The sequence below is a fragment of the Malus sylvestris genome, chromosome 10, assembly GCF_916048215.2.
Source record: "Malus sylvestris chromosome 10, drMalSylv7.2, whole genome shotgun sequence".
NCBI classification, from domain to species: Eukaryota; Viridiplantae; Streptophyta; class Magnoliopsida; order Rosales; family Rosaceae; genus Malus; species Malus sylvestris.
In genome coordinates, this window is record NC_062269.1 from 39,544,553 (window position 1) to 39,565,907 (window position 21,355).

Genomic DNA, 21,355 nt, shown 5'->3' on the forward strand with positions numbered 1-21,355 from the left:
TCAGGTGGTCAGATCAACAACTGTGTCACATGAAGAAAAACATCGTCATTCTTATTTTCTTTATCGATTGCAAACATTAAGGCATCTGTAACAACATTGGAAGAATTATTACAACCACAACTTTAGGAGTGTGATTAATTGCATCACATTTAGTTTTCAGGCTCACTATGTAAGGTCTTAGATTCACACTTGTGAATGATAAGTTTGATGTTAAATTATTATGACAAATTCATTGGGTGATTTATCTTAATCCCTTACCCTTTTAATTCTTTTTTTTTTTTAATGATGGATTATCTTGTACTGGACTAATTTTAGGGATTAAGCTAGATTGCTTTGGTATGGACTAAGCAGTACAAGAACTATGAAACGTTTGGTGCACTGCTACCCCATCCGCTAAAAACATCACTATTTTATTAACTCGTATCAAATGTGTTTTCCTTCCTCAGCCATTCATTCAAACAAGAACCAACTATCTTGCATTCAATTAGCCGGATATTATACCTATACTAAAACCCTAACGACGTGGTACTGTTCACGAACAGTGCGCGGACCAAAATACCCCTCAATTCGTTTGTTAAGCCACTGTTAGAGAAGGCAACTCCAAATTATCGACAGCATAGACCTGCAGAAGCAAATCTTGCTCAAATGCAGGACACATTATACAGTCTAATAAGATCAATCCATCCTCTCTATCGTACAGACCCCTTTCAACAGCGATCCCCCAGACTTTCACAATCCGTGGGTTATTAAAATCACAACGAACACCTTACGGATGATCACAAAAGCAAGTATTGCCATTGCATCCCCGCGCGCTGTCAGCTGAAGGTTGATCACAGCATCCATTGCATTTGTAGTGTATTGAAATATGAAATCATCAGGAAGCATAAGACCCCGCTGATTCTAATTCGGCATACTTCCATGCAACCGAAGATCCACAGCCATGCATTGCATCCCCGCCTTCAGCGAATTCAGCCTGTATCAAATGTGTTTTCCTTCCTCAGCCATTCATTCAAACAAGAACCAACTATCTTGCATTCAATTAGCCGGATATATTAACTATGTTCGAATCTGAACTTGTGCGCAGGTGATTGCCGAGAAGGATGCAAGGAGTAACATTCCTGATATTGATGCGAGGAAGTTCGTTTCCATTCCATTTTCCTTTACTTATCTTGATTTGGATTGCTGTAGTGGAATAAGATAGTTCCCCTTCACGAATTTTTGTTGTCTATAATGTTTTAATTTTTGTGTATCGTTCTTAATATGTTGTAGCGATATTTCAATTCTTCACTAGTAAGCGAGATGTTCGAATATTGTGAAGAGGAATATCATTCTTTAGAGTTGGTCCGTGAATTGTTCTTGAAAATTGTTTGGACACAAGAACTCCAGGCCCGCAGTCTTGCACGTCTTGAAAATTTTTTGGACACAAGAACTCCAGGTCCACAGTCTTGCACGTATTATTGTTATTTTCTATGGATTCTTGTGGAATTTCTTAGCATTTTATCATCCAAATATACCTTATTTTCGAATCCCAAGCATACTAATTTTAAGTTTTATAGAGATTTTTTTTTCCACCACTTAATTATTAATATAGTATTAGGTTCGAATTTTATGGTGCACATTCTACAAAAAAATGTGCAAAAAGTAAAACTTGATCTAGGGTTATGCCAAAGACCTCAAACTTTCCCGGAAGACTTTGAACATGCTTGCAAAGGTAACAGTGCCGAACAAAGTTGCATCCTCTTCGACAACCCACACGTAACTCACGCGATGCGAAAGCGCCTGAACCATCACCGCCACCAAGGAGCTCCAGGGATAGCACACAATCGCCTCCGACCTCCTTACTAACCGTGCCGAATACCCTCCCCCGGATCTCCTTCCCAACCCAAACTCTTCATCTGAAGACGTTGAACAGAAAGAAGAAGACGATGACATTGACTCTTCTTCCATTAGCTCCAAAAACGCCCCGTACTTCTTCTCCTCCAATCTCTCTTTCACCAACTGAACCAGCTCATCTGGCGGGCCACCGCAGTCAATGTACGCCATCAGGTCACCCGCAGAAAGCGTGGCAATGGCAGCTGCCACAGACTCGTGGCAGGTGTTGAGGGTGTACGGGGAGATCTCTCCGATCACCTTGCCGTCCACGTCAAGAATGGCAACGGAAGTTTGCTGGACGAGGGATTGAGAAATGAGGGGCAATACAGCAGAGGCAGGATCGTCGTAATGGACGGCTAGTAAGTTTTCGGTGTCGATGACTTGGAGGGAGTTAATGGGGGTGTTTGAGGCGGGGCTGAAGACTCCTATGTAGTTGAGGAGGTAGCGGATGATGTCTTCTTGTGTGAGCCAGCAGTATTCACGGTTGTTGTGTAGGGTGTTGAAGGAGCGGTTGGGGAGGAGCTTTTTTCTTGCCGCTGTGGTCCGGCGGCTTTGAATCGGAATCACTAGGTTTTGTGCACCTTCTAGAATTAGATCAATGGCCTCCACCAAGCTGAAAATTACAAAACAATCCAAATTAAACCAAATATAATACATAAAATCCTAAAAGAACAATTTTCAAAGCCTTTTTCTTGCAAAAAAAAAATCAAAAGCCTTGCGAACACAAAGCAATAAAAATAGCACAGGATCAAGAAACAAACCTATCGTGTGGTTCCAAATGCCTAACAAGGCCAGACCCTTTTGGAATCAAAACCTCCAGCGGTGCCTCGAGCGCCGTCGCCGGAGACGACAAGTTCTCTTCTTTCCCCAAGAAGCATATAACGTCCACCATGCAAACCTTTCCTACGCATCGGCAGTCCTCTGCGGAGTCAGAATTGCAGATGATATCGACGTTGCTCTTTTCCGAGTGGTCACAGCTCCAAACGCTGAGGCTGCTCTCGCCGAACAGCTTCAGGGCCGACAATGCCTCTCCGACCGTGGCGGAGATCGACACGGACTTTAGCGGAGGCTTCCCGAGGCAAAGATCGGACACTTCTTGCAAAAGCAGAAGCGGTGCCATGCACGAACAAAGTCGAAAACTGAAGATCAAAAACCGAAAACCAATCAACCGATCAAACGTGAGAAGATTAAGAGCTTGAGGTTTTGGGGGTTTGAAGGTTCAGAAATTGTTGAGAAAAATAAGCCTTAAATTTGAGAATTAAAAGAGATTTAATTGTTTGTGAATATGTGAGGTTGGAACTTGGAAGACTATTTAAAGGCGGCTGTTACGTAGTAGACACGGATTCGGGCTCTCGCTGAGATTATGCCTACTCATCTCCGTACCCTTATTTGTCACGGATTTTTCTGTCTTGTTGCGATCAGCCACTGGAGTCCGGATCCTCGCCGGATCTCCTTGTGAAAAGATCTTGGAATTCATAAATCGTGTACGTTTATCATACATCATGCGGTCAGAAATCATTTTAAATATTTTTATTTAAAAATAAACATAAATAGTACTTGACAAAAAATGATCGGACAATATACGATAAATGGACACGATTCACGAATCCTCGCCAGAAAGATCATGAGAGAATCCTGTTGGCAGCCGCTGAATTACAGATCACACAAAATTAACAAAATAAAGAAAAAAAGAAGTGTCTAGAAGAAGATATTATATTAGAAATAATATTTGGCTTTTCTTGACTAAGTAAACGTGTGAAAACTATTTGACAAATGTAGTATTAGGGTTGTTTTATTCACATCCCACACGTTTTGTTAACTACATCATACATATGTAATAAACTTTACTTTTACTTTTTGAATTAAAATTTATCTTAATGCCCCTCATATTTTTTCCAATACTACCGTCACACCCATACTCTCAATATACACCTAACACTCAAACTCTTTATCAACATCTTGATTTATGTCAATTGAGTGTTTAGTTTTCTATCAATTAGGGATTTTAAATTTCATATTTGAAGAAATTGGATCAAAAGCATCGAATGCAAACCAAGTTTTAAAATAGAATAGAGCCCCTGCAATCTTAGCAAGTGAGTTCAAAAGATTCTTCCAGAGAATTTCGGAAGTGTCCATCATCATCAAGCCATGACATTGAAGACTATTACTTCTATTGGCTCGAGTAAGAAGCAATAATGTGAGGATTATGATAAGTTGCCCTAAGTTGCTTCATGAGGTTTTCAATATTTATTCTCTGTATATACCCAACAGGCAACAACAAACTCCATCATATAAAAAATAAACCCTTTCCATTTTATCTGTAGAGATTTTAGCCAATCGAATGAAATATTATAAACACAAAACTGATATGTGATAAATGACGTTGCATTGAATGGTGTCGTTGAGTTCAATAGCGGGTGAGAGTGGCTTCGAGAGTTTGAAAAAAATAATATACACTAAAAATGATTTGAAGGTGTATTCATAATCTTATGGGGCCTAAATAGTCTTTTTGTTTTAGAGTATATAAGTAATATTTTATGTGTTGTAAGTGAATAGTATCATGAATGATTTTTTAAAGTAAAAATATTATTTTCGCTAAAAACAGTACCGAGTAAACAATTAAATATCGTTTAATAATACTTTTTCACATTTTTAGATTTTATCATCATGTTGAAGTGTAGTATTATTGATCAGTGTGATACAATATCGGAGAATCGTAACATTGTTAATGTCACTGAAGAACTAAGCAAGCAAACCATCACGAGGCGACTCAGTGGTTGAAAATGAATTAAAGGCTTGTATTCCATACATCATGTTCGAGGTTCATTTCTCGCATCGTTGAGCGATTAGAGAGAAATTGAAATACCTGTGCGAGTCTTTTCAATCCTTATAAATGTAAACTAAGGTGACAAAATCACCGACTAGTCCGCTTTTAAAGAAAAAAAAAATATCTAAGCAAGCATATTCTCTATTGATGTGGCAAGCCACCCCAAAGTTTATGGCTACAAATTCTACATACCTTAACCACATATATAGAATCTTTGCATGGTCCACGTTCTAAATATTTTTCAGCCGAATATCTTAGTGTGGGTGCAATTAATATGAAATACATCGTGACGAGAGAGACATCAATAAGAAAATATACTTTTGATTGTACGTTATAATTTGGCGAGAGTACAAATTAGACGTGAGTATTGATATTATTACAGTAATGGTTTAATACTATGTGAAGCTCTTAAAATGTTATCAAAATTTAAGGGAGGTGTATTCTATTAGGAATTTGAGAGATTTTAACGGATTTATAAATTCATGGATTTTTATGGAGTTTAACTGATTTGTAGAGATTATATATAAAATTTTGATTCAATTCCCTCGAAATTTTATGGGAAGATGTGAGATTTGTGGATGCTTAAAATACACTACAAAATCTCTCTAATTCCCTCTAATTCCTTAACTTTTCCAAATTTTCTAAATTATAATTCTAATTGAATACACCTAAAATGTTATAAACATTTTTAAAATTTTAATTAAATATATCCGGATTTCTAATAATTTTAATAAACTATCTTAAAATCAGTCTAAGTCAATACAATTACGCGGTTATTATGCGCCAAAGAAAATCACACAAAACCCTTCAAATTCATGGTCAATTCAAGGCCGGCATTCATATACGTTAGCACTAATCACCAAAATATGTAATTTACAAGTTGACAAAAACATTTTGCAAATAAAACTTTTTCTTAATCAAAATATCCCCCTGCCCATTCCTTGACTATTTATGTTGGACAAACGTAACACGTTTAAAAGTGTTTTTAAAATAGCCGAAGAAACACGAGTAATGTACTTTTTGGAACTTAAAAATACATTTTAAAAAAATATTTTTAATCATTTTAAAAACAATTTCAAAAACAATTTCAAATAAGCCCATAACTACATCAATTAAAGAGTGTTCAGATCTATTGGCTCTTTTCCAATCTAGCAGTTTTGGTTGCGACTTTTGGTTGGGGCTTTTTCCTTGTTGCATGTTGATTTGTTTTGCGTTGCGATACCTTTGTCAAATTCAAGGCGAAGTTAGTTTTCTTTGGGTGACTACTTATGTGGTCGCTGACAAGGTGATGGCGGCTGTGGTGTCGGGCTATGCGGGATGAGGATTAGGTTTTTATTTTTGCATTTTTTGCTGATTGGGCTTTTGATATCCCCACCTTATTCGGCTAATTTGATGAACTTGTATTTGGCCTTCCCCTTTCAATGAAATTGCTTGCTTTGTTTTCGACAAAAAAATTAAAAAGAACGTATCACGTTAGAGTATGAGTTTAAATTTTTACTTTTACAGTGTTAATTTACAATAAAATATCACTTGTATTAAAAAAAAAAAACATTTGTATACATAACCTCCCAATATCTAAATCGTTTTCCCTCAACCACAGAAAAAGAAACAACCCCAGAAAAGAGAGTGAATCTTCCAAGAAATGAGCATCCTCTCCAGATTCTCTTTATGAAAATTCTAGAGATTTTTAAATTTTATTCGTTTATTGTATATCGTACGATCAGTTTTTGTCTAGTACTATTTATGTATAATTTTAAATAAAAATATTTTAAATAATTTTTTGTAGCACGATGTACAATAAATGAACATGATTTAAGAATTCTCATAATCTTTATAAAGAGGTCCGGAGAGGATCCTCATTTTTTCCAAGGATCTTTCCAGATACGCGGCAAGATTATTTATGTTTTGTTTTTATGAACATGGGGACATGAATTTCTATGGCTCACACATCGCACACGTGGTCGTGAATATACTTTGATGACTGAGACACATCCAAAACCAAAAGCAAATCGATATAGGAGCAGACTATTGGCTTGAATGTTTGATCTAATCCTCTCGTTCATCGAATAAGAGATTAAGAACTGGTTTAAAAATATTTTTAAAATAGCTGAAAGTGTTTTTAATGAAAATGTTTTTAAAATCAATCTTTAGTAAAATGATATTTGAATTTTGAAAAAATAAACTTTATTACTTCATATGAGAAACACATAGCTGGTGCTTCACTTTAAATTCTTTTGAAACTAAAAAACATTTTTTCTAAAACTGTTTTCAATCATTTTAAAAACAGATCCAAATTAACATCACACGCAATTACTGCATTTTTAGTGCTCACTAGTATTTTTATGCACTTTTTATTTTTGTTTGCTAGCGAAGAAATCCCATCATGCACAAAGCTCTAGAATAAACTCGCACAACATGCATGTGCGCTTGTTTTGTTAAATCATACTTGGTGTCAATCAATCCAACTTTTAGTCCAAAATTAGAGGTTAAATCATCAAAAGGATTGTCGGACTCGCATCATATTAGCTGGGACGATGGTCCAAAAACAGACCATGATTTTCAACGCCCAACCCTGAAATGTTTCATGTGTTGGTGCGTCAGCGCTCACGTACGTGGTTTGTACGCCAACCTCTTAACCTAGTTAAGGGGAATAGATCTCTCTCGATCGCTTTCATCCGGATTATGGGATTATGGAGAACCTTCAATCTTGGACGGATCATATGCTAATTAAGGATTGTTTCAATTTGCTTGGGTTCTTTTTTGGAATGGATAGCTCATTTTATGTTCATGATTTAGCAATTAAATTGAGAAGTGTTGGATTGACGAAGAGTCAGAATCTCGAGTTTTTATTAAAGATGTGTACCAATTATTTTTGTTGTTTACTAAGTGACCGAAGTGGAAACTAGTCCATTACTAAAATGGCATTATTTTTTATGCTTGTCATAGCAATTCCACCCGTTAAGTAGGGGCAAGGGCAACTCAATGGCAATGTACTAATTACTCTAAACAGAAATTATTTTTGTGCAACTGCACCCGTCGAACAAGGGCAATAGCAATGATTTTTGGTCAAGAAATTAAATTTGTAACGAAAAATCTCAAGTGCAACCGAGTTCAGTACAATCAAATAGGAAAAATATTCGAAGCCTTCATCGAATGGGCTTTTTCTGTTGATGTGGCAACTGGTGGGAGTTCACTAGCTGAGTTAGGCCCGTTTAATATAGCGGGCTTATCTGAACAAACACTGTTTTTTCGACATGTGGGCCTGAATTTAAAATCACCGAGTCGGCCCCCTCCAATCAGGCCCAATAGCGATCGCGTCCAATGGTACTCTCATCGCCAGATCGAAAGAGCCTGCAAATCGCGAGCTTCTGGTTTCAGCGAATTTCCAAAATTAGGGTTCTTCTCGTTTGAAATTCGGACTGCTACGATGTCAGATTACGAAGGCGTCAGCAAGGTTCTTTTCTAAATTCCTTCTGTTAATTTGTTAAGCCAATTTCTGAAACTATGCTTTCTCGTTTCATTTGTCAATTCGTTCGTTTTCGATATGTTAATTTGTCGAATCGGATTGGATTTGGGTAAATAGTTGTAATTTATGGTTTTCCAGAGTAAGATGTTATTGTTTCTGTTTGTTAAATCACTTAGGGCATGAAATTAGGCAGTAATTTGGTATATTTGTGTATGAATCTCTTTTCCCTAGAGGAACCGATGAATTTGAAATGAATTACTTGATTTGAATGCGAAGCATTTGTAAAGAGTGATGCATACGTAGTTTCGGATCGCGATTTTCTGTTGAGTGTGTTTGTGTGACGATTATCGAATGGCTGAGTGATGTTTTAATTGCCTCAGCACAATTCTCGTGGATCAGAACGTGAGAGCTGTTGGAGAGATCGAGAGCGAGGCCGAGGTCAAGATAGAGAAAAAGATGGTGACCGTTATACACGGCAGTATAAGGATAGAAGTGGAAGATTTGACAGAGGGAGGAACTCGTACGATGGCTATCGCCGCGGTAGAAACCAAGATTTCGACAGGTTAAACATGTGCTTCTTAATGAAATAAACTTATCCAAGTTGTTCGCATAATCTCAATTGCATTGTGGAGTTAGCAATTGAAATTGTTTTTCGACTTTAGGTTTGCTTACATTGTATGTTTATCTTGTAGGCATCGTGATTATGATCAAGATAGAGGAAGGAGGCATAGACATAGATCACGATCACGTTCTCGTTCTCACTCAAGGGACAGATCTCCTTCTCATTCTCGTTCAAAGAGGTTCGGGAAACTTTTACATAAACATTCACTTTCATATTGTTATCTTGATCATGACACATCCGATTGTCTTTTTAGTTGATGAGAAATATATCTTTCGTGCTCCTTTAGGTTATGCATTTAGTGTTGAGTAATGTTGTTCAAACATTATTTCCTATTTCAAAAGCTTTAGCTGGTTAAAACATAATATGGATGCTGTTAGTATTTTGTCAAGAAAGCCGCATTGCTCCATTGTAATCTTGCTGAAATCTTTGTCTACAGCAAGCGTACAAGTGGTTTTGACATGGCACCACCTGCTGGGTCAGCGCTGCCTAATGCTTCCGTTTCAGGTTTGGATCTAACTACTCGATCACCAAATTCCTGTCAAAGTATATGCAGCACTTTCCATTCGAGAATAGCTTCCTGACCTCCTGTTATTTATATGAGCATGCTAGAAGTTATCTTTCTTATTGTTTTACTCTGGAAACTGAGAGCCATTGTTGTGTTGTTTGGTTGTTGTTGTGTTGTTGTTTGTATGTGTTTGCTTTTATGGTTTGGGTAAGAAGGCGATGTTGATGTGGCATGACTACATCAATTGATGTTCAAGGGAGAACCAATGGAACGATTGGCTGGACATTCTTCTCCTTCGACTGATACAGTACTTACAGATATTTCCCTACCATCCGCAATGATGGAATTTGTTTCTTTATTATTTCATGGTATATCTTAGGTATGAAATATTAGCTTTTTCAATGTAAAAGATACTTTTGGGCTTTCAGATGGATTTCATTACTAGTGTAGTTGTGACTTATTTTTTCTGTAAAGCTATACTACTTATCCTTCTGGTATCACTTCAATAATAATAATGCAGGACAACTGTCAGGTATTCCACAAACGATGCCTGGAGTGGTACAAAATTCATTACCTTTTGGGGCATTGCATGTACGTTTCACCACTATAAGCTTCTATGGGATCTTGAGTTCGATTTTTCTTTTGTGTTCTTTGTGAATAACTTCATATGCTTTTGCTTGTTACAGATGGCTCTTCCATTGATGCCAGCTCAAGCCATGACTCAGCAGGTAAATTTATTGTATTTATGTTCATATATATAAATTTGCACAATTTATTTTTCTCATAAATGCATGAACGGTGTCTTTTTCATTGGCCGATGAACAATATATATATATATATTTCTCTCTTGTAGGCTACAAGGCATGCACGTCGGGTATACGTTGGTGGGCTTCCTCTCTTGGCTAATGAGCAGGTTATAGTTCTGGATTTTGTTTTGGATTCTTTCCAAAGTAATAGCAAGTGTTTTGACTTTATACTGGAGTGGTGATGAACAGGGAATCTAGGCTAAAGTTTGATGCCATTTGTGTCATCACTCTAGAATCTAGGGATTTACTTTGCATATAAGGAAGCTTATAAGCTAGCTTTCTGTTACAGGGCCAACTGCAATGGGTTTCAAATGAGCCAAAATTTTGATTAAATGTTTTCAATTTTTGAAATTCTTGTTTGTCTCTTTCTTGTATTCTTTAAAAGACCTTGATGGAATGTTATATTTTTGTCAGACAATTGCCACATTCTTTAGCCAAGTCATGGCTGCCATTGGAGGAAATTCTGTTGGTTCAAGTATGTGTAATCATAGTCTTACTTTAACTAGGTTCAACATGCACCTTAATGTATTACATGATTCAGGATCTCATGGGTTTTATCTGAGAGCAATGTGTTTTCCAGTAACTGAACTTGCAGGTGATGCGGTTGTAAATGTCTATATTAATCATGAGAAGAAGTTTGCATTTGTGGAGATGAGAACGGTTGAAGAAGCAAGTAATGCAATGGCATTAGACGGGATTATATTTGAGGCATGTCAATTACAAGTTATCATTACAGTTTTGTTTTTTGTTTTATCTGTTTATAATCGTCATAGGGGAAGGTGTCAATGGTAAAGTACTGTAAACAAAGAATGTGAGGGTAAAATAAGAAGCATAACTAGTGTAGAACTGAAATGTTATCATATATCATGTCTATCGGATCAAAGCTTTTCTAATTTCAGTATTATCAAATTCATTAAGTTGGTTAACTCTCTTGGGTAAGGAACCCTATCAATTTTATAGAGAATTATCATAAATATGCCCAAAAAAAAAATTTAACATATTGAGATTTGTATTTGTTGGTTATGATGGGGCTTAGGTCAGAATCTTTGGATAACGTTTTAATCATTCTTTCTGTGTGCTCTGTGGGGTATGGAGGAAATATTTCTTTGTTGACATGCTCCTTTTGATTATCAGGGGGTTGCTGTGAGGGTAAGAAGGCCAACAGACTACAATCCTACTTTAGCTGCAACACTTGGTCCTAGCCAACCAAGTCCTCACCTTAACTTGGCTGCCGTTGGTCTCACACAAGGGTAGGTCGATTTCGGTTTTTCAATTTGAAGACGACTTTAGTTTCATACTCTCTATAATTACTTTTGAAGTTTTTGGATTTGAGTTGTAAAAGTCTTCTGTTGTACTAATTTTGCATTTGTTTGGCAGTGCCGTTGGTGGAGCTGAGGGACCTGACCGTATCTTTGTGGGTGGGTTACCTTACTACTTCACTGAAGCTCAGATTAGAGAGTTGCTTCAATCCTTTGGGTATGGGCTTAAATTTCCAGCAATCTTGACATTCCTCATTTTTGATAAAACCATAGTTACATATTCTTAACTTCGTATTGATCACTGCAGACCTCTCCGTGGTTTTGACCTCGTGAAGGATAAAGATACAGGAAACTCTAAAGGATATGGATTCTGTGTTTATCAGGTACATACTCAAAGCCTGGCTTTGATTTTGATTGTTACTTTTTCAATTGTTTATTTTCTTCTAAGTGATTGTTTTTAGGCCATCTCCTTTCTCTTTTATACGTGTATACTGTTTTATGATTTTTAAAGGTCACTCCTAGAAATCTGGTCAACTAATGTTCTAGAACTTCAGGATCCAACCGTGACAGACGTTGCCTGTGGTGCTCTCAACGGCTTAAAAATGGGTGATAAAACTTTAACTGTCCGGCGTGCTACTGCCAGGTTGGTATTCTTTCAAACTAAAGGGCAAGCCTGATATTTTATTTATTCAAGCCAAGTTAGACAATTTGAAAACTTTTTGCAACGATTTTACAGCAACGGGCAGTCTAAAACAGAGCAAGAAAACATCTTGGTACAGGCACAACAGCATATAGCCATGCAGGTAAGGAATACATATCATTGGTTCCCTGTATATGTTTTTCAAATGCATTGTTGACTTATGTCTTTCGTTGTAGAAAATGGCCATGCAGGTTGTTGACTTGAATCTTCTAGGAGCTGGAATGGCAACTATGGCGAGTGGTGAGACACCCACTAAAGTCCTATGCTTGACTGAGGTAGTATCACAGTTGAAAATGAAATATAGAATTCATGCATTTTGTTTGTATATTTAGTTTTGGCACTGTACTTTTAAAAAATTTGGATTTGTGGATTATGGGTTAATATTTGATTGTTCCTACTGGCTGGTTCTTGTGATAAAGGCGATTACTGCTGATCAACTGGGTGACGATGAAGAGTATGTCGAAATATTAGAAGACATGAGGGATGAATGCAGCAAATTTGGTATTTTATTCCTAACCTGTTTGCCTGAATATTTTTTTATTTAAAACCTTAGGTGTGTCTGTGGAAGATGTTTGATGTTTTTTCAAGTGAATTGTTGATTTTAGGGTATTTAAATTTGAGTCCCCGGAACTTTAACAGGTTCCCACTGCTTGACTTTTGCTATGGTTTTGATTGGAACTGAGAAATTTCTCGTGTGTTGGATGATTAGGAACTCTGGTGAATGTTGTTATTCCACGTGCGGATCAACGCGGAGAGCAGATTCCAGGTGTTGGGAAGGTAAAACTCTTGTGCTGCGTCCATTTACCATGCTCTTATTGCAGTTCTTTGCTCTCGGGCACTGAATACGTAGCTTCTCTCTTTATAATTATACGATACTTTCAGGTGTTCTTGGAATATACCGATATTGGGGGTTGCGCCAATGCAAGGAATGTACTCGGTGGGAGAAAATTCGGAGGTAACACAGTGAATGCCGTTTACTATCCAGAAGAGAAATACCATAACAGGGACTACAGTGCATAAGAGTACTAAAGCCCCCCGGCCTAGGTTTTTATCGTTTTTGTTGCAATGTAAAATAGCTGTACGTTCCAAAGCGAACCTTCAGATGTCGGTAATGGTTGCTCAGGGAACCGATGGCGTGCTAGTATGATCGACGATTTCCTTTCCCGGCCTTCGTTCTCTTGATGTTTTGATGCTGGCTTGGTTTTTTGGCCGTTTAGGTTGGTTTGTATTAGTATGAAAGTGTACATACCGTTTAATATACTCTTCAGAGATTAATAGTGGTCTTCTCATTTGCATAGCAATTCTGTTTATGTAGTGTTCTTTTTATCGGGTCGACCCGTTAACAATTTGCTCGTTATCTGTTAAGGACACGATAAAATCACGCAAATGACCCGAACATGATACAAACACAACCTGTTGGATACGTCTGGACATTAGGCACTGCAATCTCTTGCATGTTATGTTAATCTGATACGTAACTACAAGACCTGTTAACTAATGAATTCTTAACGAGTCATTTTTTTAGATTTCGTAAGATAATAGGTTTGATATGATACGATTCGTTAAGGCAATGAGTATGTCACAAAAATAACATAAATATAATAAAGACGACCCGTTTGTCAAGTGTACCTAATTGAATGATAAAGCTACCTTTAATGGAGTTTCATTTGGAAGGGAATCCTCTCCGGATCCCTTTATCTTAATCCACTGAATCAGTAAATCCACACTATTGAAATTTGATCAAATTATTACAAATAGGGGCACATTTTAAAAGTTATAATAACTTCAACCGTTAAAACAATTTTCAATGACACGAATTTTTTAATTTAGTGTGTTAGAAGGAAGGAATTCGGAGATGATGACTTTCCGTTTCATTGGTATCCTCCATTGCAGTATATGTCTTTGGGCCGTTGATTATTGTCCACGTGTGTGCGTCAGAAGCGTGGGGAACAGTCAAAAGAGTAATAAAATAAAAGGTCGGATTGGACGGTGGATGACTCAGATCACAGTCACCAACAACACACAGTTTAAACCTCCACTTGTACTTTGTTTATAACTGTTTAGTTTTGGATAAGAGCGTTCGTACAACTCAACACGTTTTTGACCGTTTCCAAAACATCTACTCAGTTTTATCTTAATTTTCTAATCATCCGGATGACTGGAAGAACAAATTTCGTAATAACATCCTAAACTAACGGTGAGCATTACTAACATTTTAAATGCCGTTGTATAACTTATATTACACGAATTTAATTTCTTAGATTATAATCTAATGGATATGAATGATTTACTTCGAACCAAAAAATTTTCTATTATAACATTGTTGTTACCCTCGATTCACGTCCTTCTTTTTGGTTTGGCAAAAGATTACTATCTTGCGAATTTTAGTAAACAAAAAGGATATTGCTCGTCTCATTTATTCCAATAAAAATTTTACAAACTGTTTCGTATAACCTGTCTTATCTCAATACGTGGGGTCAAGTGTATGAATCGGAAAACGTCATTGCGCTCAGTTTTGCATCAAATCTTTAGTTAGTTTCAAGTACTTCATATTTTTTTATAGTCTCTTTCAAAGCTCTTCTAGATCTTTCTCTCTTTTTGCACGGAGCCTCCATCTCATAATCACATATGTATATCTTTGGTTTCGTGTCCAAATCATGTTAACTGATTTTTTCTCATCACGTGTCCAAACTGATACATATGCGGACGTGATAAAAGAATACGGTATAAAATTAGTTTTGTACAAATATCAAACTATAATTTGTTCATAAAGATAAAAAGTCGGATGTGGATGTACGGTGTACCGAAGCAAGTACAATCCAAATAAAAATAGATTAAGTTGGATCGAATCTCCCTAAGTAATAGAGGAGAGAGAGTTTTGGATAACGTTGCCACGCACACTTTCCTTCTTTCTCTCTCTCAGAATAGTATTTAGCTATATATATACCCCAACAATTACTCATTAATCTCCATCAGTTCCCTTTGCCTGCGTTAAACTATTTAGTACCGTCTTTTGTGTTCGAGAATTTTGATCCAAAAACTGTGTTTGAGATTCGTTTTAGTTGGAAATTTGAAAATGCTTGCAATATTCAACAAGGAAGTGGTGCAGCCACCGCAGGAGCTCCACAGCCCCGCCGCTGCCTCCGCCAATCCCGCCAAGAAGCCTCAAGAAATTGCCAAAGATTTCATGTCCTGCCATGATCCAAACAACGCAGTTTCAGTCTGTTTTGGAAACACAGCTTTGCTTGCTTACGTTCCTCCAGCCAACCCTTACACATCCCCAAAAAGGTATAACCCCAATATCTTTTCTTTACAATTATTAATATATACTACCATGGTCCGGTTACGCAACCAACATCTGTCCATATGTCATCGTTAATGTGTCCATGTCATGATATCACCGTGACAAAATATATCGATATCAAGATGAATCAATACAGCTTTTACTAGGAGGACGGAAATAGAGGAGTGCAGAAGGGTTCAACTGAAAAAATTAGTACCCGTCCGTCTATATTCATACAATATTATCGATTATAAGAACAGACGTCATGCACAAAAAATTTCTACGTAACTGACATTTGGACGTTCTCAAATCTCAAACCATCTATTATTTATAATTAACTAACTGATGAATTCATTGCAGGGTGTTCTGTTCATTGGACAACATATACTGCATTTTTCTGGGGGACCTGAACAACCTCTGCAGCCTGATCAAGCAGTACGGGCTGTCGAAGGGCACCAATGAGGCCATGTTCGTGGTGCAGGCCTATCTGACCCTCCGCGACCGCGGCCCGTACCCGGCTGATCAGGTCCTCAAGGATCTTGATGGAAGCTTTGGATTTGTGCTCTATGACACCAAGGCTGGAACCGTCTTTGCTGCATTGGTAAGTTCCAAATCAATCAAATGTTAGAAAGCAGAAGCTCTTTGCAAAACAAGAGTAAGGGTCCGACCTCGCGAAGCGAAAAGCTTTGTTGGCTTGGGATTGCTCTTTTATAAAGCAGAGGCTGGTGTCCTTATCAAATATATCTTTAGGGTTCTTAGCATTTTTGGGTGTGGTTTGTTTTTATGCAGGGTGCCAATGAAGGGGTTACCATTTTTTGGGGCATTACAGCAGATGGTTCGGTGGTGATTTCTGACAACTTGGGGGTCATAAAACAAAGCTGTGCTAAATCTTTTGCCCCATTTCCAACTGGTACGTAAAACGCTACCGCTAACACGACACGTTGCACGATTCGAAATTTGCACGAATACAGAATTCGATGTGTACACAATTATTACTTTTACGAGCCTCTAATGTTTTGGTGGGTGGAATTTTGGATGCAGGGTGCATGTTCCACAGTGAGCAAGGGTTGATGAGCTTCGAGCATCCAACCAAGAAGATGAAGGCAATGCCTCGGATTGACAGTGAGGGGGTCATGTGCGGGGCCACCTTCAAGGTTGATGCCCAATCGAGGATTCGCAACATGCCACGTGTCGGCAGTGAAGCCAATTGGGCAGCATGGGGCCAACAAGCCTAAATCAAGGAGATAAACATACTTACGTTTAACTGCTGAGAAATAATCATTTGGAAGTTTCTTATTTATTTGGTTTAATTTCAATTCATGTACATATTTCCCTGTAATTTATTTTCCCCTTCTAATGAGTACCTACGTATTATGAATGAAGAACTATGTGTAGTTGTTTCTCCGGAGTTCGCTTCGCGTGACATTTTACCAAGAAAATGAAACTACCGAATCTCCCCCAACGGTCATGTTTACCATATTTCACATTTATAATAGTTCAAGGAGAAAATTGATCAAAATAATAATTCGAGATGTTTACCATATTTCACATTTATAATAGTTCAAGGAGAAAATTGATCAAAATAATAATTCAAGGGGGGAATCGACAATGGAGTACAACTTTCGCCCGCGGGCGGGGGGTAATTTGGGGTGGGTTGGAAGGGGATTTTGCAGCCCAAGCCAGTACAACTTCAGGGAAAAAAATGTGTAAGATACTTCAATCCAACTCTCAGAACCAAATTTGAGGACCAAACAACTGTTAGGAAAGAAATGGAGGGAGAGAAAAAGTAGTAAAGTGCGAATTACCCTCATCTTATGTAACAATAGTTTCCAAGCAATTATATCAGAAATCTGTAATTTCATTAGCTACTCCGTTTAGACTACTTACGGTTCATCGCAAGTCATCTAATCTTACAACTATACAATTGTCCCCCAATGTAATCAAACCGTCAAGTACTTGGACGGACAACCCTTTAGGGAAGGAAGAGATTACTGAAGCAAGTCATCAAGGGCCGGAGGAAGGTAAACATCACCAGTAATCGGACTAGAACTTGATGCTTTCCATTCAGATCTGTTTGGCTTGATTAAAGCTAGGAGACAGATCATGGCATCCGCTCGACGTTTGATAATCCCAGCCCAGGATGGGAAGCAAAACCGGTAAAACCTAGGCAATGATTAGTCGAGATCCACAAAAATCTGCAACAAGTCCAGAAGCTTGATCAGAAGTGAATAATAGCAAAAGCATTTGGGGTTCTAGTTTAGATGGCAATGACTATTTTACCACAATTCGCAACAGTTAAATATGTTTATTCAAAACTGGTAAAAAAAAAAAAAAAAAAATTAAAACTAACCTCCAAATCTGGCAAAGGGTCGTATGACTTTTTCTCTCTTATGTTAAACACAGTAATGCCCGTGATCTTCTGAACTCCAAGTTTAGTAGCAATGAGGTTCTGCATTAGGAACAAGCTACTCTAAGAAACTACGCAAACAGATGAAATATGAAAAGCAAATTGTTTTAAGGGCAATAATCTCAATGTTATATTGTTGAAAGATGACTGGTTACATTTAGGTTGAGGGGTTCAGAGAGCTACTCTCAGAACAACAATACATTTACTGACATCCCTATAAAGAAATTAGCACTATCAATCATCATCACCATTGTGATAAATCATTTACCAAAGATGTTTAAACTGAATCTATAAGGTGCTGGTGAAATTATTCTCCGTACCAGATTAATATTTGTGGAACCAAACGCCTCAACCCTCGGCAAAACCTGTGTGTGGATTTCAAATTCATATATCAGTTATATAACAAGCGAGATGCAAAATATTTGTAATTTAAAAGTATGAGTTCAAATATGCAACTCATGGTTCCTAACTTATCTTTCATCACGTAAACTTATGTAATCTAACTGAGACAACCTAAAAGTTCAGAGAGTATACAGGGTCTGTTAAAATATTGAGGTCAACATAAGCAATTGATTATAAAAAAAGGCACCAACGAAGCCCTACAAGAAAGGCTTGGATAGGACATTCCTATGATACCATCTAAAATCGTATATTGAAACAGACTTTGGGACAACATATAAACTTGGGGAATACTCATCAAGAACAATATTTGAAATCTGATTTAAAGCATTACCACTGTTTGAAGACCATTAATCACAACAACCTTCTCCTCAGGTGAATCATCTTGTGATAACCAAACTTCAAAGGGGCCGAGTTCCTTATCTGTCTCATTTTCTAATTTCAAATGTAGCTGCATAAAATTTTTACTTGCTCAGGTCCAAATCATTGCATTAGTCAGTGGCTAATTCTATTAACTGAAGAACAACAAGTACAAGAGGTAAATAGAGGGTGAACTGTGAAGTATGAAGTCCAATAGCCATGAGAAACCTCTATTGGTGACTTTACATAGACAATCAAGCTGCAGTAATCTAATTACCAAGAGACATATAAGAAACCAAAAAGAACGAAAATTACTGAAAAGGGTCTTTCCAACTTGATGGCAGACGGCACCTCCACCACATGCAACTCAATATCCTTTCGTGTTATGGGCTGCAAAAGTGTATATCAAGAACATAAGTGTAATACCACTTAAGCTCTAGCATGTCCTACTTACACCTCTCATGATATATCCAAAACTTAACAATTCGTAAAGCATTCTAAAGCCCATAAATGCCCTTCCTAGTTGAAATTAAACTAACAATATTTTAAAAGTTAAATAGTAAAATCAAACCATATTTTGAACTTCCCACTTTCTGTAGAAGTTTTCATGAGTTTGAATTTAAAGAATTTTAAAAAATAACTGTACTCTCTATGGAAGTTACAGGATAAGAGCTAATAACCACATAAACTTAAAATTGGTTTTGCAAGCTGTGTATGTGACGTGTACTAAGCTTGTACATGTGTGTGTATGTGTGTCTTAAACTATAGCGTGGACTTCTAATTAGACAGAATTTTCAGACAAAAAGCCAGAAAAATAAACACCCTGCAGATCTAAAGTGAAACAAAAAGTAGTGGACAGTATTCTTCTTCTAATATTAGTGTTAAAAAATGAACACTCACACTTCCCATAATTTGCTGTGTCTGTAGGCGACCAGGTTCGCCCAGATTAGTTCGCCATGTTATCTGAAGTTTACCAAGAATATTGCTTCCCTCAACTTTCCCTTGGGCAGAACCATGTGATATTAACTGATAAAGATAGTTATGAATTCCTCCGCCAGATTTGATAAGAATTGGTGGCTTAAATATCTCTCTGCCATGAACAAAACCAGAAGAATATGAAGAAAAGAAGAAAGGAAAGAGGAATATGAAGAAAAGAACAAAATTCGACAGAAGCAAATAAACCATATTGTACCTTGTTTGAGAATTCTTTTCGGAATGATGTTCGTCAGCTTTTAGGATTTTTGCACTCCAATGCTGAGCGGGCTCAAACTCAACTTGGTCCATAAGAAGATTTGACTTGGTATGATTTTCAATGCAAGCTTCTAAAAGCGTGATTTCCTGTGATAGAATGCATTTATCATAGAGAGACTAATTTGTTATAGGTTATCAACAAGATCACAGCAGTTACTTAGGCTGCAAAGAATAGAAGTAAACAATAGAAACCGAATGCTGTTAAAAGAGGCACATGCTTTGGCATCGGTATAACACATACGAGACACTATGTCTAAGTTTGATCCAGTGTGGTGTATACATACACGGTCATGTTTCTACTGAAAATCATCAATATATATTTAAATACCGTAGCAATGCAAAAAAGCAATGTAACTTGTATATGTATCGAAAAGGCAGGACTCACAAACTTACAATCAATAATTAAAAGAACCTCAACATACCTTTACAACACGGACCTGAAAAAACAAAGTCAAATTGTTAGTTTCACTAGGATTTATGAAATGCAGTTATTCACATGTATGTGAATTGAAATTCAGAAGTGCACATGCAAATTCCACGGCGTGTGCAAGGACAATACCTTAGTCCTGACAGAAAGCGGATTGGCCACAATGAACTTGAAGAACTGCGGTAGATATTTACGCTCTCCTTCCCCGTCATAGTACAATGCAGTGCATACCAACCTATAGAGATTACAAAACCTTACCACAATCAAACAACAAAATCATAATACATGAGTTTCGAGGACTGAGGAGGAGAGCTTACGTGTGAGCGCCGAGTTCCTTGACATCATGTTCAACAATGAAATCATAACGGCCGCCTGCACGTATGGATTCAACCGGAGATTTCGACGTGTCCAGCAGCAAAAGCCTCTGCCTTTCGGTTTGCATTTCCGCCTGCAATTCTCAAAGTTAACAAAAGATTAAAAATTGAACTGAATTGATTTAACATGAAATAATTACGGAATAATGGAAAATAAAGTCCAAGAATTTGAGATTAAAACCTTGATTATAATTTCCCTGACTTCGAAATTGGAGCTGTTATTGATGCTAATATAGCTACAAAATGTCTCCCCTAAATAAATTGCTCTGCAAAATCACAACTTTATTAACAAATTAAGAAATAAAATGAGGGTAAGGGGAGGGGGGGAGAGAGAGAGAGAGAGAGAGACCCGAAGGCTTGGGGGAGGACGAGGAGGCCGGAGAGGCCGATGGAGTCGGACGGGTGGTGGAGGAGGAATCGGGTGCGGTAGGTGAGATCGGAGGAGTCGGAGGAGGCGGAGGAGGAGGGGTTCGAGGAGGCGGGGGAGTCGAGGAGGCGAGGGAGTTGGGCGGCGGCAATCGGGTCGTCGAAGATGTCCTCGCCGACGACAAGATCGGCGGGGTCGAGAAGGAGGGGAATGGGGTCCACCTGGAATGAGGGCTTGCACAGCCTCATCACCCGGAAGGCTAGGGCGTGGGGTCCAGCTTGAACGCTGCTCATCGCTGCTTCCTCGTCGTCGATTCGCCGGCGTCCGTCGAGATCAACCGGATTTTCGCGCTTCCGAAATTAGAGCCAGTGTGACGAATTTTGACAATACTCCTTTTTCAACTGCGTTTGTTGGTGTGTTAACAGTAACT

At 37.8% G+C, this 21,355-nt stretch overlaps 4 protein-coding genes across 6 annotated transcripts; 2 read left to right on the forward strand and 2 right to left on the reverse strand.

Moving 5' to 3' along the window:
- Positions 1-1,328: 1,328 nt before the first annotated feature.
- On the reverse strand, positions 1,329-3,165 carry LOC126587215 (CBS domain-containing protein CBSX5-like). The gene is made up of 2 exons (XM_050252252.1): positions 2,634-3,165; positions 1,329-2,485 (listed from the first exon to the last, which is right to left on the reverse strand). The coding sequence occupies exons 1-2, from the start codon at positions 2,990-2,992 to the stop codon at positions 1,660-1,662; spliced, it is 1,185 nt and encodes a 394-aa protein (XP_050108209.1). The 5' UTR covers positions 2,993-3,165; the 3' UTR covers positions 1,329-1,659.
- A 4,843-nt stretch (positions 3,166-8,008) lies between these two features.
- LOC126587207 (splicing factor U2af large subunit B-like) lies at positions 8,009-13,358 on the forward strand. 3 transcript variants are annotated; one of them, XM_050252236.1, is made up of 18 exons: positions 8,009-8,153; positions 8,546-8,727; positions 8,858-8,965; positions 9,224-9,291; positions 9,813-9,883; positions 9,979-10,020; positions 10,146-10,205; positions 10,513-10,573; positions 10,679-10,806; positions 11,233-11,348; positions 11,476-11,574; positions 11,665-11,740; positions 11,912-12,000; positions 12,094-12,160; positions 12,234-12,332; positions 12,477-12,558; positions 12,767-12,834; positions 12,940-13,358. In XM_050252236.1, exons 1-18 carry the CDS (start codon positions 8,127-8,129, stop codon positions 13,075-13,077), a joined length of 1,581 nt encoding a protein of 526 aa, XP_050108193.1. In that variant the 5' UTR covers positions 8,009-8,126; the 3' UTR covers positions 13,078-13,358. The 3 variants fall into 3 exon arrangements, with proteins under 3 accessions (XP_050108193.1, XP_050108195.1, XP_050108194.1); XM_050252238.1 differs by having other exon boundaries at positions 10,694-10,806; XM_050252237.1 differs by having other exon boundaries at positions 9,825-9,883.
- Positions 13,359-15,010: 1,652 nt separating this feature from the next.
- LOC126587221 (stem-specific protein TSJT1-like) lies at positions 15,011-16,748 on the forward strand. The gene is made up of 4 exons (XM_050252258.1): positions 15,011-15,345; positions 15,701-15,941; positions 16,130-16,250; positions 16,382-16,748. The coding sequence occupies exons 1-4, from the start codon at positions 15,134-15,136 to the stop codon at positions 16,573-16,575; spliced, it is 768 nt and encodes a 255-aa protein (XP_050108215.1). The 5' UTR covers positions 15,011-15,133; the 3' UTR covers positions 16,576-16,748.
- A 379-nt stretch (positions 16,749-17,127) lies between these two features.
- On the reverse strand, positions 17,128-21,330 carry LOC126587214 (uncharacterized). The gene is made up of 12 exons (XM_050252251.1): positions 20,908-21,330; positions 20,740-20,824; positions 20,502-20,632; positions 20,317-20,419; positions 20,180-20,194; positions 19,699-19,844; positions 19,407-19,596; positions 18,822-18,896; positions 18,481-18,597; positions 18,068-18,112; positions 17,691-17,789; positions 17,128-17,535 (listed from the first exon to the last, which is right to left on the reverse strand). The coding sequence occupies exons 1-12, from the start codon at positions 21,216-21,218 to the stop codon at positions 17,515-17,517; spliced, it is 1,338 nt and encodes a 445-aa protein (XP_050108208.1). The 5' UTR covers positions 21,219-21,330; the 3' UTR covers positions 17,128-17,514.
- Positions 21,331-21,355: the final 25 nt, after the last annotated feature.